This window comes from Mobula birostris, chromosome 5, assembly GCF_030028105.1.
Source record: "Mobula birostris isolate sMobBir1 chromosome 5, sMobBir1.hap1, whole genome shotgun sequence".
In the NCBI taxonomy this organism is placed as follows: domain Eukaryota; kingdom Metazoa; phylum Chordata; class Chondrichthyes; order Myliobatiformes; family Myliobatidae; genus Mobula; species Mobula birostris.
Genome location: NC_092374.1, coordinates 64,074,951 through 64,094,595, shown reverse-complemented (window position 1 = coordinate 64,094,595; position 19,645 = coordinate 64,074,951). Strand labels below are relative to the sequence as shown.

The 19,645-nt window shown below is 42.9% G+C and overlaps 1 protein-coding gene across 7 annotated transcripts in view; it reads left to right on the top strand.

Moving 5' to 3' along the window:
* The window catches only part of susd1 (sushi domain containing 1), a 205,556-nt gene that overhangs the window by 106,815 nt on the left and 79,096 nt on the right, over positions 1-19,645 (top strand). For all 7 annotated transcript variants that reach the window (XR_011886010.1, XM_072258170.1, XM_072258166.1 and 4 more), the window contains 2 exons: positions 77-256; positions 6,664-6,843. Coding sequence is in view for 6 of the 7 variants with exons in the window: in XM_072258170.1 (XP_072114271.1) it covers positions 77-256; positions 6,664-6,843 (360 nt within the window). In the remaining variant the exon portion in view is untranslated. The remainder of the gene's footprint in view (positions 1-76; positions 257-6,663; positions 6,844-19,645) is intronic.

The following is a 19,645-nucleotide window of genomic DNA, read 5'->3' as shown; positions in this document are numbered from 1 at the left end:
TGCACATGCCAGAGCAAGATTCCGTGTCCAATCCCTAACGATAGACTCTAAGTCATTTCTTTTTGTTTCTCCTCAGTTGTTGACTGTGGCTCACCCCCATCTTTAGAAAACACACTGCAATACCCACCGAGAAACACAACCTATGGTAGTAAGACAAAGTATACGTGCCTGGCCGGCTACCTGTATATCCGAGGAAACACAACATTAGTCTGTTCTGCCCAGGGTCAGTGGGAAGGCGCAAGGCTGGAGTGTGAAGGTTAGTACTCTGAATGTTTTAGAACTAAACTGAGTTTGTATTAAAAAAATCCTAAATTCTCATATCGTACTGCTAAACTTGACCATGTTTTCTTGTCTCTCCTCTGAAGGGAAATTGTCTATATTTATGCTCCAGTTGTAGAAATTAAATTATGATATGGTTTGGAGATGAATCCAGTCTGTGTTGTATATTGCTAAGCCAAACTGACTTTAAGAAAGTTGTGGAAATATTACTAGAACCAAACTAACTTGCCTGTAATTGATCAAAATCTCAGCGAGAAGCTGTGTCAGTGAAATGGGACAGTAGCAAAGTAGTCTAGAGAGGTATGACAGAAGCATGTAAAATAAAGAATATAAAGCTTGTACTGGTGGTGATGAGGAAGGGTTGTTGTAAAAGCTATCTAGTCTGTTAAGTTTTCACATGAAGAGAACCTACTGGCTTTACCCATGTTGACCACTAGGTGACTGTAGACTCACAGTAATGAGCTCAGCAATGCAGCCAGCCCCTCATTCAGTTCTAACAGTGAAAACAAAATGTCAGAATTGGAATCTGGTTTAATATCACCGGCATATGTAGTGAAATCTGTTGTCTTTGTGGGAAAATGTGAAACGTCGGGGCCACAGTCAGAACACATAACAAAGGGGCTATGTACAAAGCTCAGGTAGAGTGCTGAAGGATTCCATGCCGCAGATAATGTGAATGTGGTCCCCACAAATTCTGGCAATGGTGACTTGGCATCAGTTAGACATTTTCGAGTATGGACTTGTCAGCAGTTTTACAGAGGTGCTTCATTTGTTGAGGAGCCTTTGGTAATCGTGGAAGGAACCAGCTGCCTGTCGAGAATGACCTCACTCGGTAAGGGCAAAGGAACGCTGACTTGGAAATTTTACGATGCTGGTGAAGCAGTTTACTGGCAGTGAACCTGTGCGATGGACCTTGCTGGAGACCTCTTGCTGTTGTCTGTTGACCACGTTCTCCTTTATCCCTGATGTGCTTATCCTCTGTGACATTCACTGACTGCCAAAACTGTCTAACCACACCTTTACAGGTGGCTTCAAATGATTACCAGGCCTGCTTTGGCTATAGCATGTGCATGTAAATTATTTCAAATTTGACCTCTTTTGCAGAGGCACCTTAAAGAACTGTTTATTGCACACAAACGTATATATATATATTTGCCTGTTTCAGTTGCTCAGTCATTCTCAGGGATGGGGTGGTGGGGTTATGCTGAACACCCTGCGATAACCAGAAATATCCTTAAACTACTTGGATTATGTGGTTCCTCAGCGGCTCACTGTGGCTTGCCCCCAGTGTTACAGGACCCAGAGTTTTCCCCTATGGAGCACACAAGCTATGGGAGTACAGTGGTGTACCGGTGTTCAGCTGGCTGCAGGCACGAGAGGAAATGACTGGGCAGTCTTCTCTGCACAGGGTCAGTGGGAACGACTGAACGTGGAGTCTGAAGGTCAGACATTCAGAATCTTTCGAAATCTGAATTAAAGTATATGTTGCAACGAGAGACGCTGAAGCTAGCAGATATAGAAGTGCTTTATTCAACAAAATGAGACACTCTCAAAGGAAGAGAACTTCCAACCCAATATTACATGACACTTTATATGCTAAAGAGTAAAGGTGTCAGCAAGACAATTACAATGCTTCCTTTGAATTACATAAAATTTTCACAACTCCTTCTTTGCACCCACACTCCAAACACGTAAAATGAATGTTAATCAGCGTTGCCTGGTTTTCAAGTAACTGGTGTCCACAGCTCAGGATACTTTTGTCCAGGGCTGCATTTTAAATTTAATCTACAATCCTCATTCCGGTCTAAAGATTGGTTGCAGAAGTTAATATTTGCTATGTGCTCTAACTCCAGAACATGCCCCAATTTTCTGTGAAAATTAAATTCTGGGTATGAATACATTCGGGATTCTGCTCTTCCCCACTTTTTCTGCCACCTCACCCCTGTATTTACTCAAAAGTCATAGTCATACTTTATTGATCCCAGGGGAAATTGGTTTTCGTTACAGTTGCACCGTAAATAATAAATAGTAATAGAAATAGTAATAGTAATATTAGTATTAGTAAATAGTAAATAGTAATAGTCATAGAAATAATAAATAGTAATAGAATAGTAATAGAAAATAGTTAAATAGTAATATGTAATTTATGCCAGTAAATTATGAAATGAGTCCAGGACCAGCCTATTGGCTCAGGGTGTCTGACCCTCCAAGGGAGGAGTTGTAAAGTTTGATGGCCACAGGCAGGAATGACTTCCTATGACGCTCTGTGCTGCATCTCGGTGGAATGAGTCTCTGGCTGAATGTACTCCTGTGCCCACCCAGTACATTATGTAGTGGATGGGAGACATTGACCAAGATGGCATGCAACTTAGACAGCATCCTGTTTTTAGACACCACGGTGAGAGAGTCCAGTTCCATCCCCACGACATCACTGGCCTTACGAATGAGTTTGTTGATTCTGTTGGTGTCTGCTACCCTCAGCCTGCTGCCCCAGCACACAACAGCAAACATGATCGCACTGGCCACCACAGACTCCTAGAACATCCTCAGCATCATATATTTTAAAAGTATATTTTATTAAAGGGTACGTTTTATCAACCAAGGCATGGTCACATGGTTCTGATGTTGGCTGCGGTTGGTTAAAAGTCTCACTGCAGGTTTGGAGTTCTGCTGGAAATATTATCATTCAGAAGAGACAATAAGCCAGCGCCCCATCCAGCTACTCAGCTACAGAGCTTACAATGCAAACAAAGACTTCCTCCAAGTGTCTCTCCTTCAGTCACTGAAAACATGCGCCCTTTTTTCTGAATTATTTTTGCAAATTGGTTGACATGCTTACTCCCACAAGAGCTGCACTTCGAACATAATTTGTGCAAAGCATTTATGAAGCTTCTGGAGTCATAAAGTCCTTGGCAAGCAATGAGGTTCAATAAAACTCTATTAATTTGAAGCACTACAGACTTTGTGCCAGACTAGTAGATTTTCCAGATGAATGGATGTTATTAAAGTTTTAAATTCCCTTATTTAAAATGTAGTGAAATAGTAATGTAGAAAATTCTTCAGTTAATATTCTGAGTTTCCAAGGTGCACGAGAAATGGGATTCTGGTGAGCTTAAGGAGGAAGTGGGGGTCATACACTTTTGAAACTCAGCACATTCACTGGAGAATTTTCTATATTACTACTTCACTGCATCTGAAATAAGGGAATTTAAGATATATTGGGGGATTAACAAAATCCAACAATCTGGAAAATCTGCTGGTTACGCTGTTTTAACACAGACAGCTTGTTGTAGTTCTGAATTCCAGAGCTCTGTGCTGCAGGGTGTTTTTAAATCCCTTTGGAATGTAAATACATTTTATTACTTTGACTCTCACCAGTCATTTCTCTCCCTCCTTCAGAATTCTGAAGAGACAGTTCCTTCTCTTTATCTCCACTGACACTCATATCCCTGGGCTACTGCACCAGTTGCAATGCCTAACCTTTTTCCCTTCCCCTTCCCCACCATCCAAGGATCCAAACGCTGCTTCCTGGTGAAGCAGCCGTGCTCTTGCACTTTTCCTTATGCATTTGGTGCTGATGGGGCGGTCCCTCCTGCACTAAACATGGATTGGGTGACCACTTGGGGAACACCTCTGAGCTTCCAGCTGTCCATCACTTCAATTCTCTATCCCACACCTATCTCCACGTCACTGTCTTTGGCCTCGTCAACAGTGACAGGGAGGTCATGCAAACGACACAACATTCTTATGTAGCTCTTGTGTGATGCTCGTAAGATCTTTAATGGAAACTATAATTTATATCAGAACATATTGCCTCAGCTTTTTCTTATCGTAAGAAATAGAGACTAACTGGATTTCCTCATTTAAGTCTGTCCTCTCTCCACACACAGTTCCTGACCGGCTGGATATTTTTAGCATCCTCTTTTATTTCAGATTATATCTCATATTTCCAACATAATTTCTCACTGTGCTCTGTTCTTCTAATTTTTTTTTGTGATTCAAATCTTTTCCAGACAGATTGTTCATTCAGAATGAGCTTTCAGCTCTGTAGGAATCAGTTTTTTTAAGCTTTTGGTATTAGTTGAATTAATGTAAGACTAAAATCGTAAAATTGTAGTTTTCACTAACACACAATTTATATTTTGTATCGCATATATTCACAATATGTGGGGTTAGTCTCCACCTACTGGCAAAAAGCAGAATAGCAGTTACATCATGGTTTAACTGCTTTGCATTTTTCATTGGCTAAGTGTTAGCACATGACACCTGTGTGACTTTTAATTGGTCCTTCCTTACTTCAGAAATTTGTCTTAGCCCAGGTATAAAAGTGTCAACCTTTGTAAAAATTGCCATCTTTGTTCTTTGATCCTGTTTACTTGTATTCTCTTAGATTCATATGCTTTGTATCTGTTTCTTTGTTTAAACTTTAAAGTAAACAATCATGAAGCAACACATTTTCACTCATTTTTGGATTCCTAACAGAACCTGGGAATCAGATCCCACAGTATTTTCTAGTATTTTCTATCAGCCATTTATACTATTCTCTGTTGGTCTACACACTAACACACACATATTCCCTTTTTTCTCCAGCCTGTCCCTTGTCTGCAACTTGAAATATTCTAGTTTTTTTAACTTTTTGTTTCTGATTGACCTAAAATATTAACCTCATTTCTCACTCACAGCCACTGTCTTATCTGCTGATTATTGCAAGCAATTTTTTTGTTTCTACAATCTGCAGATTTTTAAAAAAATTTCAATTTCACTGAACTGACTGTTTACTCAGGACACCTATCAGTCTACTAGATTGTGTTAAATGATTTGTTGCCTTTACTTCCCAAAACAAAGAAACTAAGTTCAGCTTTTACCAGCTTCCACATCTGATACTGAATTTCTCAAGAAGATCAGCTGCATGGAACTCCTATACCAATTGGTGGAAAAAAGTTAGGGTATGATGTACTCATGTAAATTGTGGTTTCCACCAAAAATTTACTAAGCATCAGAGTAAATGTATAGAATGCTAATTTACAGTAAACACATTCCTTCGGAAAAACATATGCACCTCTTAGGGGCTCCATTTTCTTCCAACACCTCAAATCCATGCCGATGGGCAGATTGGTTGGCTACTGCGACTTGCCTGCAGCATAGGTGGGTAGCAGGAAAATTAGGGGCAAGGTACTGGAGTAGCTGGCGCTACAAGAGATAAATGGAAGTTGGTGTGGGTGTGAAAAAGGTGTCAAATAGTTAGTTCTGACATGGTGGGCAAAAGGGTCTGTTCCCTCTCTCAGAACTTCATGACACGCACGTGCTTCTTTATCCTTAATTCTTTGGGACTAAAGGTGATTTCTGCAGAAAACCATGAAGTTTGTGAAGGCTTTTGCTGGAAAGTAGAGAGTTGCCTCCAGTTGTTTTATATGGCAGGTGTCTTTCTCTTCACACTTCTAATTGGTTTTTGTCAAGCCGCTCCTCCAGCGTCGATGGACCATGGCAAAGCCGTATCAGAGCTTGTGGACTCTAGTATACTTTTCAGACACGACGGGCTCTGGGCATTCTGAACGCGGGCCATTTTGTTCTGGGCGTTGGCCGAGCCAGTATATTCTGAGAAGTTGGCTTGATTCAGGACGAGGTATGGCCCGGGAGGGGCAGACGTGAGCCTGTCCATTCGGGAGCCGAGGTTGGATCTATCTTTGTCTGGCATCTCCTCCACAGCGGTTCCAACATGGGTGGCCCTGAGCTGGCATTGCCCGATGGAGTCCCTGAAGGGCTTAGGTGCCACGCAGCATCAACGTGCCTCCACAGTTTCAATCAAAGGTTCTCGTGACACTATGTAGGAAAAATTGGTGTGTGTGTTACTGGCGTGGCCGTTCCAATTTGTGTTTCATTTTGCAGAAATTTACCACTACTCTTACTTACTTTTAAACAACTCCTACCTTGCTGCAGCTCAGCACCGTGCTACAGAACACAGTGCAATGCCCATCGGAGCACTGTGGAAGTAGGGTGATGGTTCAGAGTCTAGTTCGCCACGTGGGGGTGAGAGGAGATACCACTTCAGCCTGCTCTGCCTAGGGTCAGTGGGTAGGTCCAAACTTGAAACGTGAAGGGCTTTTTTTTTCTCCAGCCCTGTTGAAGGGTCTTGGCTCGAAACGTTGACTGTGCTCTTTTCCATAGATGTTGCTGACCTGTTCAGTTCCTCAGAATTTTGTATGTGAAGGTGAGTCCTTCACAAGTCAAGGTAAACTGAGACTGTTTTCAAATCACTTACCAGGAATTACAGCACTTGAAATTTAACCCAGCTTTTCTTCCAGTGTGAAAACCTCCACATCATCTTTGTTCTAATTTATAATTACACATTGGTGTCCCTAAATGGTCTGATTTTCTTTTTCCTAGCTGTTGATTGTGGAACACCAGCACCCATACCAAATGCGTGGTCTTTACATGTCAGAGTGACGACTTACGGAACTGAAATCCAATACCGTTGTAAGACTGGTTTTGTGAGAGGAGGAGGAAATGGCACAATGATTTGTTCCGAGACGGGTCAGTGGGAAGGAGCGCATTTCAATTGTTCAGGTAACAATGACGACATGCTAAAGAGGAGCAGGATTGTCAGGATTGTCGTACGCACGTTGTTTCTACAATAATCTCCGGTTTACCCCCTGTACCATGGGGTGACCGCATAGATGGGTGTGAAGATGGTGCAGGGACAGGGTTTCAAGTTCTTGGATCATTGGAACCTTCTCTGGGGAAGGGGGTGACCTGTACAAGAGGGAGGGGTTGCACCTGAACTGGAGGGGAACGGTATCCCGGCTGATAGTTTTGCTGATGCTTCTCGGGAGAGTTTAAACTAGTTTTGCAGGGGCCTGGAGACCAGAGCAGCAGGTCAGTAAGTGTAGGGTAGGACAGGAAGGTAGATGTCAGGGAACGGATTGATAGGCAAAATTGAAATAACAAGTATGATGGGCCAGACAGTTTGAAGTGTGTATATTTTAATGCTAGGGATATTATGGGTAAGGGGGATGAGCTTAAGAGCATGGATCAATGAATGGAACTATGATGTTGTGGCCATTACTGAAACTTGGTTGAGAGAGGGGCAGGAATGGGTGATTAATGTACCAGGTTTTTGAAGAGGAGGTAAAAGGTGTGGGGGGGTTGGAGGTGCACTTCTAATCAGAGACAATATCACAGGGAAACATAACGGTGGGGTCAGACACTGAATGCATTTGGTGGAACTCAGGAATAGGAAGGGTACAATCACATTGATGGGATTGTGTAAAAATAATAGGGTTGTTGCCATGGGGGATTTCAATTGCCCTAATATAAACTGGGATCTTCTTAGTCTAAAGGGTTTAGATGGGGCTGAATTTGATAAGTGTATCCAGGAAGGTTTCTTCAATCAATATATGGACTGTTCAACAAGAGGAGAGGCCATTCTAGGCCTGGTGTTATTTAATGAGCCTGGCTAGGTGACTGGTCTTTCAGTGGGTGAGCAGTTAGGGAACAGTGACCACAACTCCTTAACTTTCAGGACAGCTATAGGTATGGATAAGTACGGTCCTTGTAGGAGAGTTTTAAATTGGAGTAGAGCAAATTACAAAGGCATTATGCAGGAACTAAGAAGTGTTAATTAGGCAGGTCCACGTCAGTCATAGGGACCGTGCTTGAGGATCAATTGCACAGAGTGCAGGAAAGCTATGTTCCTGTTAGAAGGACGGATGGGGATGGAAAGATAAGGGAACCTTGGATGTCCAGAGAGGTGATGAATTTAGTCAAGAAGAAAAAGGAAAAGTATGTAAAGCTTCGGAAGTTTGAGTCAAAGGAAACACATGTAGAGTAGAAAGGAGCCAGAAAAGGACTGGAAAAGGGAATTAGGAAAGGCAGGAGAGGCCATGAAAGTCCTTGGTGAGAAGGATTGAGGTGAATCCAAAAGCATTCTATCCATGCTTCAAGAAAGAGGTTAACTGGGGAGAGGATGGGAACACTGAAGGATAAGGTGGGGGTGGGGGAGGGGGAGCATTTGCCTGGATGCAGATAATGTGAGTGAGGTACTTAATTAGTACTTTGCTTCAGTACTTAAAGGATATGGAGGACCAGGAGATAAGTGCTGAGTGTATAAATACGTTAGGGCGTTCAGAGGTCAAGGAGGAGGAAGAGTTGGGCCTCCTAAGGAGTATTAAGCTGGATAAGTACCCAGGGCCTGATGGGAGTTACGCCAGGTTATTGAAAAAGGCAAGAGGTGAGATTGCTGGTCTCTTGACCAGTATCTTCGTGTCCACTCTAGTCACAGGCAAGGTTCTGGAGGACTGGCAACTGGCTAATGTAGTACCTCTATTTAAGAAGGGAACAAGGGAAAGTCCTGGGAACTATAGACTGGTGAGTGTCAGGTCAGTTGTAGGGAAATTGCTGGAGAAAATTCTTCTGGATAGGACATATTAGCACTTGGAAACCCATGGTCTAATTAGGGAGAGCTAGCTTCACCTTGTGCGTGGCTTGTCGTGCCTTACCAAATTGAATGAGTTTTTTGACAAGGTGATGAGAGAGGTGATTAGAGTAGGGCAACGAATGTTGTCTACATGGATTTTAGTAAGGCATTTGACAAAGTCCCTCATGGGAGGCTAATCCAGAAGATTAAGATGCTTGGGATCTGCGCCAAATTTGCTGTTTGGATTCAAAACTGGATTGTGCACAAAAGACAGAGGATTTGTTCGAGCTGGAGGCCTGTAATTACTGGAGTTTTGCAGAAATCTGTGCTGGGACCTCTGCTGTTTGTGATGCATATAACTGGCCTGAATGAAAATATAGATGGGTGGGTTAGTAAATTTGTGGAAGATACCAAGAATGGAGAGGTTGTGGATAGTGTAGCAGACTAGCAAAGAGTACAGAATGATGTAGATCAGTTGCAGATATGGGCAGAGGAATGGCAGATGGTGGCTAACCCAGATAAATACGAAGTGTTGCATCTCAGTATGACAAATGCGAGGAGACAGTACACTGTTAAGGGCAGTTTGTTCTTGAAAGTGGCTACACAGGTCGATAAGGTGGTTAAGAAGGCGTATGGAATGCTTGTTTTTATTAGTTGAGGCACTGAGTTCAAAAGTCAGGAGGTTATGTTGTAACCTTGTATAACTCTGGTTAGGCCAAATCTGGAGTATTGCATACGGTTCTGGTCACCCCAATATAGGAAGGATGTTAAGGCTTTGGAGAGGGTGCTGAAGAGGTTTACCAGGATGCTGCCTGGTATAGTGGGCACGTGCTATCACAAGGCATTTGATAAACTTGGGTTGTTTTCTGTGGAGCTTCGGAGGCTGAGGGGAGATCTGATGGAGGTTTACAAGATTTTGAGCGGCATAGGTAGAGTGGACAGAGTATCTTTTTTCCCAGGGCTGAAATGTCTAATACCAGAGGACATGATTTGAAGGTGTGAGGGGGCTGGTTCAAAGGGGATATGAAGAGTAAGTTTTTGCTCAGAGAGTCGTGGATGCCTGGTATACGCTGCTGGTAGAGGCAAATACTGTACATTAGAGACTTCTAAGAGACGTTTAGATAGGCTGATGAATATGAGGAAGACGGAGGGATCTGGACTTTGCGTAGGTAGGAAGGATTAGTGTTTGGGTGTTTTTGATTTGCTTTTTAGCTGGTTTAGCACAAGATTGTGGGCTGAATGGCCTGTTCCTGTGCTGTATTGTTCTATGTTCTATATTCTAGTAATCAACCATGGTAGATTTGATGTGCTTTTTATCCGGCTGGCCGCTGAACCAGCAATGCCGACACAAGTATTTACCCGAGTATATTTGTGTTGCAGATTTTTTAAGATGTCAGATCTATACATTTCACCAATTTTAGCCTCTTGTACGTTCTCATTTCAGCATGTGACACCAGCTCTACACTTTAAAATTTCCTTTCTAAATGTCTCCACCTCTTCTGCTCCAAGTAACTCCTTAAAGCCTAGCTCTTCAAAGTTCAAAGCAAATACATATATGTCTATATACAACCCTGAGATTCATTTTCCTGCAGGCATCCTCGGCAAATCTATAGAATAATAGCTGTAACAGCATCAGTAAAGATCAAATAGAGTGTGGAAGACAACAAACTGTGAAAATATAAATAAATAGCAGTAAATATTGAGAACATGAAATAACAAGATAAAGAGTTCTTCAAATGAGCTCACTGGTTGTAGGAGCATCTCAGTGGATGAGAAGAGTGTGTAGTTATCCCCCTTTGTTCAAAAGCCTGATGGTTGAGGGGTAGTCACTGTTCTTGAACCTGGTGGTGCAAATCCTGAAGCTCTTGTATCTTCTACCTGATAGCAGCAGCGAGTAAAGAGCATGACCTGGGTGGTGAGAATCTCTGATAATGCATGCTGCTTTCCCATGACAGTGTTTCGTGCAGATGTGCTCAGTGGTTGGGAGGGCTTTAACCATGATGTGCTGGGCTGAATCCACTACCTTTCGAAGGATTTACTGTTCAAAGGCGTTGGTCTTTTCATACCAGGGTGTGAAGCAGCCAGTCACCATATTCTCCACTACACAGCTATGGAAGTTCATAAAAGTTTTAGACGTGATGCTGAATTTCTGCAGGCTCCTCAGGAAGTTGTGGCACTGCTGTGCTTTCTTTGCAATTGCACTTAAGTGCTGAGTCTAGGATGGGTCCCCTGATATGGTAACACCCAGGATTGTAAAGCTGCTAACCCTCTCCACCTCTGACCCTCTGATGAGGACTGGCTCATGAGCCTCAGTTCCTTGGTCTTGCTGATTTTGAGTGAGAGGTTGTTGTTATAACACCACTCAGCCAAAGTTTCAATCTCCCTGCTGCATGCTGATTCATCCCACAACAGTGGTGAAGGTGAGAACACAGTTACCACTTAGAGAAAACTATCCTTCATCTGAGCTGTTCTTTTTGTCTCCAGCTTTTCTTTGTTTATATTTTTAGATTTTCAACACCCATGTGCTGTGTTTTTAATATTTCAGTAACATAATCATTTATGTACATGTATATTGTTTGATTAAGCATTCTTGTTCTTTTAAATAATTAATTATAGGTTATATGTAACCATACATTAATTGCATACATCACCACACTACCATGTGATACATTGACAGTCCACCTAAAAGCAAAGACCATAAGATATAGGAGCAGAATTAGGCCATTTGGCCCATTGAGTCTGCTCCACCATTCAATCCGTTTTTCTTCCCTCCTCAGCCCCACTCCTTAGCATTCATAAAGAGTGAGTATTAGATGATAATAATCATTTTGAAAAACCAGAAATGACTGACTACATTGGAAAGATTGACAAGTTTGATTACACAATGAGTAATTGGCTCATGTGTACTGATCTGTTGGAACAGAACTTTGAAGCAAGTGAAATAACTAACAGGAAGTGGGTGCCAATTTTGCTAAGGGCATTAGTTCTAAAGACTCACAGTTTGCTTCGAAGTTTAACTGCTCTAACCAAACCTTCAGAAATGAGCTTGGCTGCCATTGCCAAAGTAATGTAGGAGGGCATTTAGAATCAAAGCAATTGGTGATTTCAGAACACTTTAGGTTTCATAAGCAGAATCAAAAGGAAGGGGAGTCCAATTCAGTGCACATGGCTGAATTATAAAGATTGTCTGATCATTGTCAGTTCGGTAATGGGCTTACGGATACACTAAGAGATAAATTAGTTTGTGGAAACTTAAAATGGCTCACATACACCAAATAAATGTAGATTTAAAGGTGAGACCTGCAGAAAATGCAGCCCAGTATGTCAGATACAAAGAGTATGTTGGGCAGACAAAAATAAATGGACTGCTCAGGGAGAGAGAAAGAAAAAGTCAAGTTGCAGTTTCTAAAAGAGCACTAATCTCTATGCTGTTGATGAAAAATCTGATCATGACGAGAGTGGACAGGACTGTGTAGCCTTAAAATTTACAATGTGACAACTAACAAGGGACAGCAATATGGCTTACACCAGAAGTGAACAGCAAATTAACTAAAATGGAATTGGACACTGGCTCAGCTGTTTCAGTTATTTCACAAAATGACTTTGAATGGCATTTCAAAGATACTGAACTGAAGCCTGCAGATATCAAACTAAGAACTTATACTGGAGAAACGATAACTCCTGTGGGAATAACATTTGTCTCAGTGAAATACAACAACCAACAAACCACATTGAGCTTGTATGTGGTAAAAACAGAAGGTCTAGCTTTGTGGGGACATGATTGGCTGAGACAACTACAAAATGATTGGAGATTCATCCATTATTTGCATGCCACATGAAGGCAAATTAGGAAAGGTACTGAATGAAGCCACAGCTGTCTTCATGCCAAATGCCATTAACTGTTGCTGAGCAGAGGACAGACAGTTGTTGATGGCAACCCCTGTGCTCCGGTCAGCAAGCATATCGGACCAAGGAAAGACCATGCTGCGCTGAGGAATCGTGAAAGTGGTGAGAGCGGTGGTCTGACTTCAACAGTTTTTGTAGGCAAAATATCTGAGAAAGCTTCTGATATTTTGATCAGGCAATTACTTGCAATATGTGGCTTGGTTGTAAGGTGATAGAGAGCTCAAGGAGTTTCGGAAAATTACAAGCATTTAGCTTTTGTGAGTGTAAAGAACCAGAACCTATTCTGCGTAAGTTAAGGTTACTGCATGAACTTTGAGAGACAAACAGCTGCTCATAAAAGTAGATGCAATTGGATGAATGGAAAGCCAAAAAGAAAAAGTCAATGGAGATATGAAAACAGCGGATTCATCAGATGATGTTGTAGATGCAGAAACCAAGAGGAGAGATCAGATTGTAAAGGGACCGATAAGAGAATAGTCCAGGGAACTAAATGGATATTCCCAGGATCAAGATGCACAAGCGAGAAGAAGAAAAAGAAGGGAAGAGATGGAGAGAAGGGATGTAAGAAAGAGAAAGAAAGGGATCAAAGTAGATCCAGAGAGAATAAAGAAGTGAAAGGTGTCCAGAGCTGTCAGATCCATTTCCTGCAGTCTCAGAGTCAACTCTTACAACAACCATGGAGAAGGCCCCAGACCTGAGATTGGTTCACAGCCAGAAGTCACACCTCCCCCTCCCCCGCCCTTCCTGCCAGTCAGTTACTGGGGTTCATCCCACTCAGAAAGGAATAGCATGTGCGTGAATGGATTTTAGGTGAGTAGGGGGTTGCACAGGTCCAGACCCACCCTCTCGACATCCCCTCCCGGATCCAGTGGCATGGTGGGGTCCAAGATGACTGGAGGAAGTTCCATTGCAGTGAATGTCCAGATCAAGCTTCGATGCAAGGGATGCCCTTTCTGCGCTTCACAGCACGTGTTTGCTAGGTGGCTGTTGACCCTACGAGAGGGTTCATCTGCCCTTTGACAGGTCTTGTTTTTCGTCCTGCTGGGTGTCTAGCCACCCTCCTCACCAGGCAAGCCTGGTGGAGGAGTCGGTTTAGTCGCTGACCACCCGACCATGCGACAGGTAGTACTGGGTTACATGGTACCAGTAGCAGTCAGACCAGTGACCTGACCTGCAGGAAAAGATGCAGGAAAGATGATAACCCACAAGAGTAAGGAATCCTCCAAAGTGATTAAATCTTTAGCTATGAATGGGACAATTGAAAAATTTACTATGTTGTGATTGTCTGTGTACAGTAGTTGTATTATATAATCTACTGTGTATAGGTGCTGAGCTGCGTTCTATATTGAGTGAGTTTATTGAGGGAGGAATTTTGTGTATTTAATATTTCAATAATATTTGAGTAATCTTGTATGTATATTTAATTAAGCTTTCTTGTTCATTTAGATAATTAAGGATTATATGTAAAATACGTTAATTGCATATGTCATCACGCTACCATATGATACATGTGTGCCTCGCTAAAAGTAAGCTCAAAGTTTCAAAACATAACACCATGGAGTTAATTTTTCCAATAACTTTTCCATAATTTAGTGTCAAGCTCTGGCTGTGGGATTCTGTTGGATTGGGCTGATTTGGTTTTAAGCTGAATTCATTGTCTGGATGTGCTAAAGGTGAAGTTTATACACATGGCCTTCAGTGTGGATATCTGAAAAAAACTGCAGATGTTGAAAATCTGAAAGAATTCATAAAGTACTGGAAAAGCTCAGTGGGTCAGGCAGCACCTGTGGAAAGAAGAGTTAGCATTTTATGCCAGAGAACTGTGTCAGAACAATATGGCAGTATGCAAGCATAAACTGTAGCGAACAGAGTTGTTTCATACTCTTACTGACTGGTGGAACTCCGCAACAACAGAAGCGTTTGGTTGTGTGCAATGCAATTTGGTGAACAAGACTGCAAGTGTGTGATAATAGGAATAGCTGAAGCTTTGTACATTTGTGTGAGAGTGAGGGAGACCTGTGGTTCAATCAATTTAAGCACCGGACCGAATTGGAAAGGTCAGCTACAGGCTGAATCGAGGCAGCGGGGTCCAGGCTTCAAAGTGTATCGAAGTGACTGAACCTAATGCTTGGATGAAGATTTAAGCGCCAGGCCAGATTGTAAAGGTCAGGGTGTTGAGACGGGAGGCAAGTGCAAACAATACAAATTGTGCAAACAATAAAGGGAAGTAAATAGTGTTCTGAACTGAAGTCCACAGAGAGAGTCCATCCACGAACCCTTAGAAGGTCCATTTTTCCGTTGGAGGTGGCAGAAGTTACGGAGAATTATATGTTGGACCCGGAGGCTGGTGGGGTGGTAGGTGAGGACAAGGCCGAGAAAGCAGGATCTCCCAGTGGCTACACATTTTAATTTCACGTCCCATTCCCGTTCTAATATGTCTATCCACGGCCTCCTCTACTGTAAAGATGAAGCCACACTCGGGTTGGAGGAACAACACCTTATATTCCGTCTGGGTAGCCACCAACCTGATGGCATGAACATTGACTTCTCTAACTTCCGCTAATGCTCCACCTCCCCCTTGTACCCCATTCGTTATTTATATATATATACACATATTCTTTTTCTCTCTCTCCTTTTTCTCCCTCTGTCCCTCTGACTACCCCTTGCCCATCCTCTGGGTTTTCCCCCCTCCCCCTTTTCCTTCTCCCTGGGCCTCCTGTCCCATGATCCTCTCATATCCCTTTTGCCAATCACCTGTCCAGCTCTTGGCTCCATCTCTCCCCCTCCTGTCTTCTCCTATCATTTTGGATCCCCCCCCTCCCACTTTCAAATCTCTTACTAGCTCTTCCTTCAGTTAGTCCTGACAAAGGGTCTCGGCCCAAAACATAGACTGTACCTCTTCCTAGAGATGCTGCCTGGCCTGCTGCGTTCACCAGCAACTTTGATGTGTGTTGCATGAACCTTTAGTTCAGCTTGCTGCTCTGCACTGCGCTGGACTAGGGTTTCGTGGATGGACTTCAGTTCAGAACACTATTTACTTCCCTTTATTGTTTTCTCTAACTGCCAGTATTTTCTCCCCACTCCCCCTTCTCTCTTTTCCATCTGCCATTCTGGCTCCCCTCTTACCTTTTCCCTTATCCTCATCTGCCCATCACATCCCTTTGGTGCCCCTCCTCCTCCTCTTTCTCCCGTGGTCTACTGTCCTCTCCAATCAAATTTCTTCTTCAAAGGTTTCAAAGGTACATTTAGTGTCAGAGAAATGTATATAACATGCATCCTGAAATGCTTTTTCTTCACAACCATCCATGAAAACAAAGGAGTGCCCCCAAAGAATGAATGACAGTTAAATGTTAGAACCCCAAAATCCACCCCCAGGTCCCCTCCATCCCGCGCATAAGCAGCAGCAAGCAACAATCCCTCCTCCCCCCCTGCCACTGACAAAAAAAAGCATTGGCACTGGCCGCCGAGCACTGTAGCGTGAGCAAAGCAACAGCAAAGACACAGGCTTGCAGTTATCCCAAAGACTTCGCATTTCACCCAGTATTCAACATGCCACAGGCTCTCTCTCTCCCTGATAAGGGAGAAAGAGGTGTTCCCATTTTCACAGTGAGCAGAGAGACATGACAAACAACTCGCTGGTTTATGAAGTTAGAAGTCCATTACGTTGCTTTTTCGAGCTCTGTGCCCAAAGATCTGGGCACACAGCCGTAGATCTTCCGACGTCAAGCTGGACTCTCAGGCCTTGGCGTGCCGAACAACAACCAGTTAGGAAACCCTGAGAGAGGGTCCCTTTCCCGCAAAGAACCATAGTCAGTGTGTAACTGCAGGTCAGGGTCTTTTTCTGTCCTTTACCTTTTCTGCCTATCACCTTCCAGATTCTTACTTCATCCCACTCCCGCTCCCACTTTCCCCCTCACCTGGTTTCACCTATCACCTGCCACTTAGTATTCCTTTACCTCACTCCACCTTCTTTCCAGTCCTGGTGAGGGGTCTCATTGTAAAACATTGACTGTTTATTCCCCAGCAGAGATGCTGCCTGACCTGCTGAATTCCTCCAGAATTTTCTGCGTTGCTCCTGGCAGCAACTATTGTCACAGCAGGAGAGTTCCACTCCACTGCATTGCTAGCTTTACTGTATAGTGATATTTTCTCCAAAACCATTAGTGAACAATATCGCTGTTTCAGACTGGGAGAAGTCTAGGATAACTCCATCAAGAATTCCTTTGCTCTTTGTTCTCTGTGCTGGTTTCCTTTCAGAGAACTTATGTTATTTTACATCTTATACAGTCTCCCAATTCTGTACTTATTTATTTTTATTAAATTCAGTGAGAATAGGTCCTTCCAGCCCTTTGAGCCATGCTATCCAGCAAGTTTAATCCTAGCCTAATCACAGGACAACATACAATCACCAATTAGCCTACCATCTAGTATGTCTTTCTATTGTGGGAGGAAACCGGAACACCCAGAGGAAACCCAGGGAGAACGTACAAACTCCTACAGGCAGTGACGGGAATTGAGCCGGGTTACTGGTACTGTAAAGCATTCTGCTAACCACTACACTACTGTGCTGCCCATCCTCTGAATTCTGCACTGGATTTCATATCTACTGGTCCTGGATTTGGTCACACCAGGCAGGAAGAAGCTTCTCTAACTAACCTACTGAACTCTTCCATAACTTCATCTATCTTCAACTCGAACCTGATAGGTAGAGTCTCCCAGTTTTGAAACCTGTATTAACTTTAGGCAGCAGGGAATAATAGATATGAAAGTTGTGCCTGAAGCAGATTTGTGGCTGAAGTAGATTGCTGATGAAATTTGGGAAAGGGCTAGCACAGTTAAACCCTGTGCATTCACAGCATGACTGTGTAAACATCAACAACCAACATCCTCCACATGCAGCACCCTAGCTAATGTCTGTAGTGAAGGATTAGCAGATGCTGCTAAGAGTACACGCAAGAACCAGCAGGAAATTCCTTTGGGATCACAGTATTCTCCTGAGCCAGCTTCTGGAGGAGATCTGATAGACATGATCCGTTCAAAAAGGTGATTCACCACAGCCTTGTCAGTCAAGTAAGGGGGAGGTGGTAAATGCTTGAATGAACGAGCTGCATTTATAGAGCACCTTTCTCTTCCCATTCACTAAATCTCCAAATGTTTTACTCAACATCTCTATTGCAGTACTGGAAACATGACAGCTGTCTTGTGTGCATGCTGCTCCCAGAAACTGCAAGGTAATTATCATCGGATGTTTTTGTGATGTCGATTAGGGATAAGTATTATTAAGGACACAGGGGAGAACTCCCCAGTCTTCTTCAAGAGATTGCCATGGCATCTCTTACGTCTGAGAGAGCAGACGTGGCCTGGGTTAAAAACGAATTGGATTAGCGTGAGATCATTTCACAGGAATGTGCAAATAGGAAGAGGCCGTTTGGTCAGCCATGCCCTTGGCTGTCAAAAGTGGAGAAATGGTAAGTCCCATTTAGCCCATAGCTTTCTAGCTTGTAGCTCTTCAAGTTGTATCTCATGTGATATACACCCAATCATGTGGCTCTCCCTCATGAGTATGAGACTAGATCTAGTTCTCAAGTCATTGGAATGGGATTCTGAAGCTTAGAGAACAGTTGTACTTTGTTTCAAAAGATGTTTTAGGGAAATTTATGGGTTTATTCTGCAAGTAGGTCAGCAAGTCCAGGAGACCAAGTTTATTCATGATGCAATATTAAATGACCTTATTTAATTCATCTGTCCCAACTACCCAACACTGCTCCACCTTCCGGAAGAATACACGCTAGTTCAAAGTTCAGTTATGGCATAACTTGCTGGTACAGTCCACTAGAACATCAGGAGATCCTGGAAACAGCAGTCTAGCTGTCTAATAAACATTGAGAGAGGAACAGGAACAGTGGAGCAGAATAAATCAGGTTCCAAATGAGATAAAACGAGGGGAAGTGATGAGATTCTTTTTTTATGCCATGGACCAATACCATTTAAGCAAGGGGTCCATGGCCCCAGGTTGTGAACCCCTGGACTAGATTCAGAGAGGTAAATGACTGAAAAATGGACAAGCTGATTATGTAAAATCTAACAACAAGAATGAGAGTTGACCAGCATTTACATTTTCACATTGTTGAAAAGTCATCAATAATTTAATTACCTGATTTAGCATTTTCTGTAGCTAATGGATAAATTCACTGACAAATATTGTGCCAGGGAGAGGCCATAGTGTTTGGGTGAAGCAGTAGAACCATTTTGATGCCCAGGAAGGTTGGGCCATTTCTCAGTTCCTGATCTTGCTCTCAGATTAATGATGGTGTGTGCTACAGCAGAATCTGGTGTATTATTGTAGTCATAGAGTTCTCAGCATAGAAACAGGCTCTTCAGCACACCACTTCTATGCATGTCTGTACTAATCCCACTTGCCAGCATTAATACCATAGTTCTCTATGCCTGTTCATTCAAATGCCTCTTAAACATTGTTAATTGGACAGATGCACCACAAGGCTGTGAGCCTAGACCCCTGCTTTACTCTTTGTGCCTATGATTGTGTGGCTAAGTACAGCCCCAATGCCATACTTCAACCTGCTGATGACACTACGTTGTTAGCCGAAACCAAGGTGGTGACAAATCAGCATATAGAAGGGAGATTGAAAATCTGGCTGATTAGCGCCACAACAACAACTGCTCACTCAATGTCAGAAAAGCCAAAAGAGCTGATTACTGACTACAGGGGGTCCATGAAGCAGTTCTCATTAGGGGAATGGAGGTGGAGAGGGTCACTCGCTTTAAGTTCCTTGGACCTGTCCTGGGACCAGCACATAAGTACCATCACAAAGGTGGTACAGCAGCCCCGCTACTTTCCTAGAAGTTTGTGTAGATTTGGCACATTATCAAAAAGTTTGACAAATGTCCATAGTTACCCAGTGGAGAGTATCCTAACTGGTTCCTTCACAGTCTGGTTTGGAAACACAAATGTTCAAAAATAGAAAAATGTACAGAAAGTAGTGGATATACACCGTTTCATCACGGGAAAAACCCTCCCCACCATTG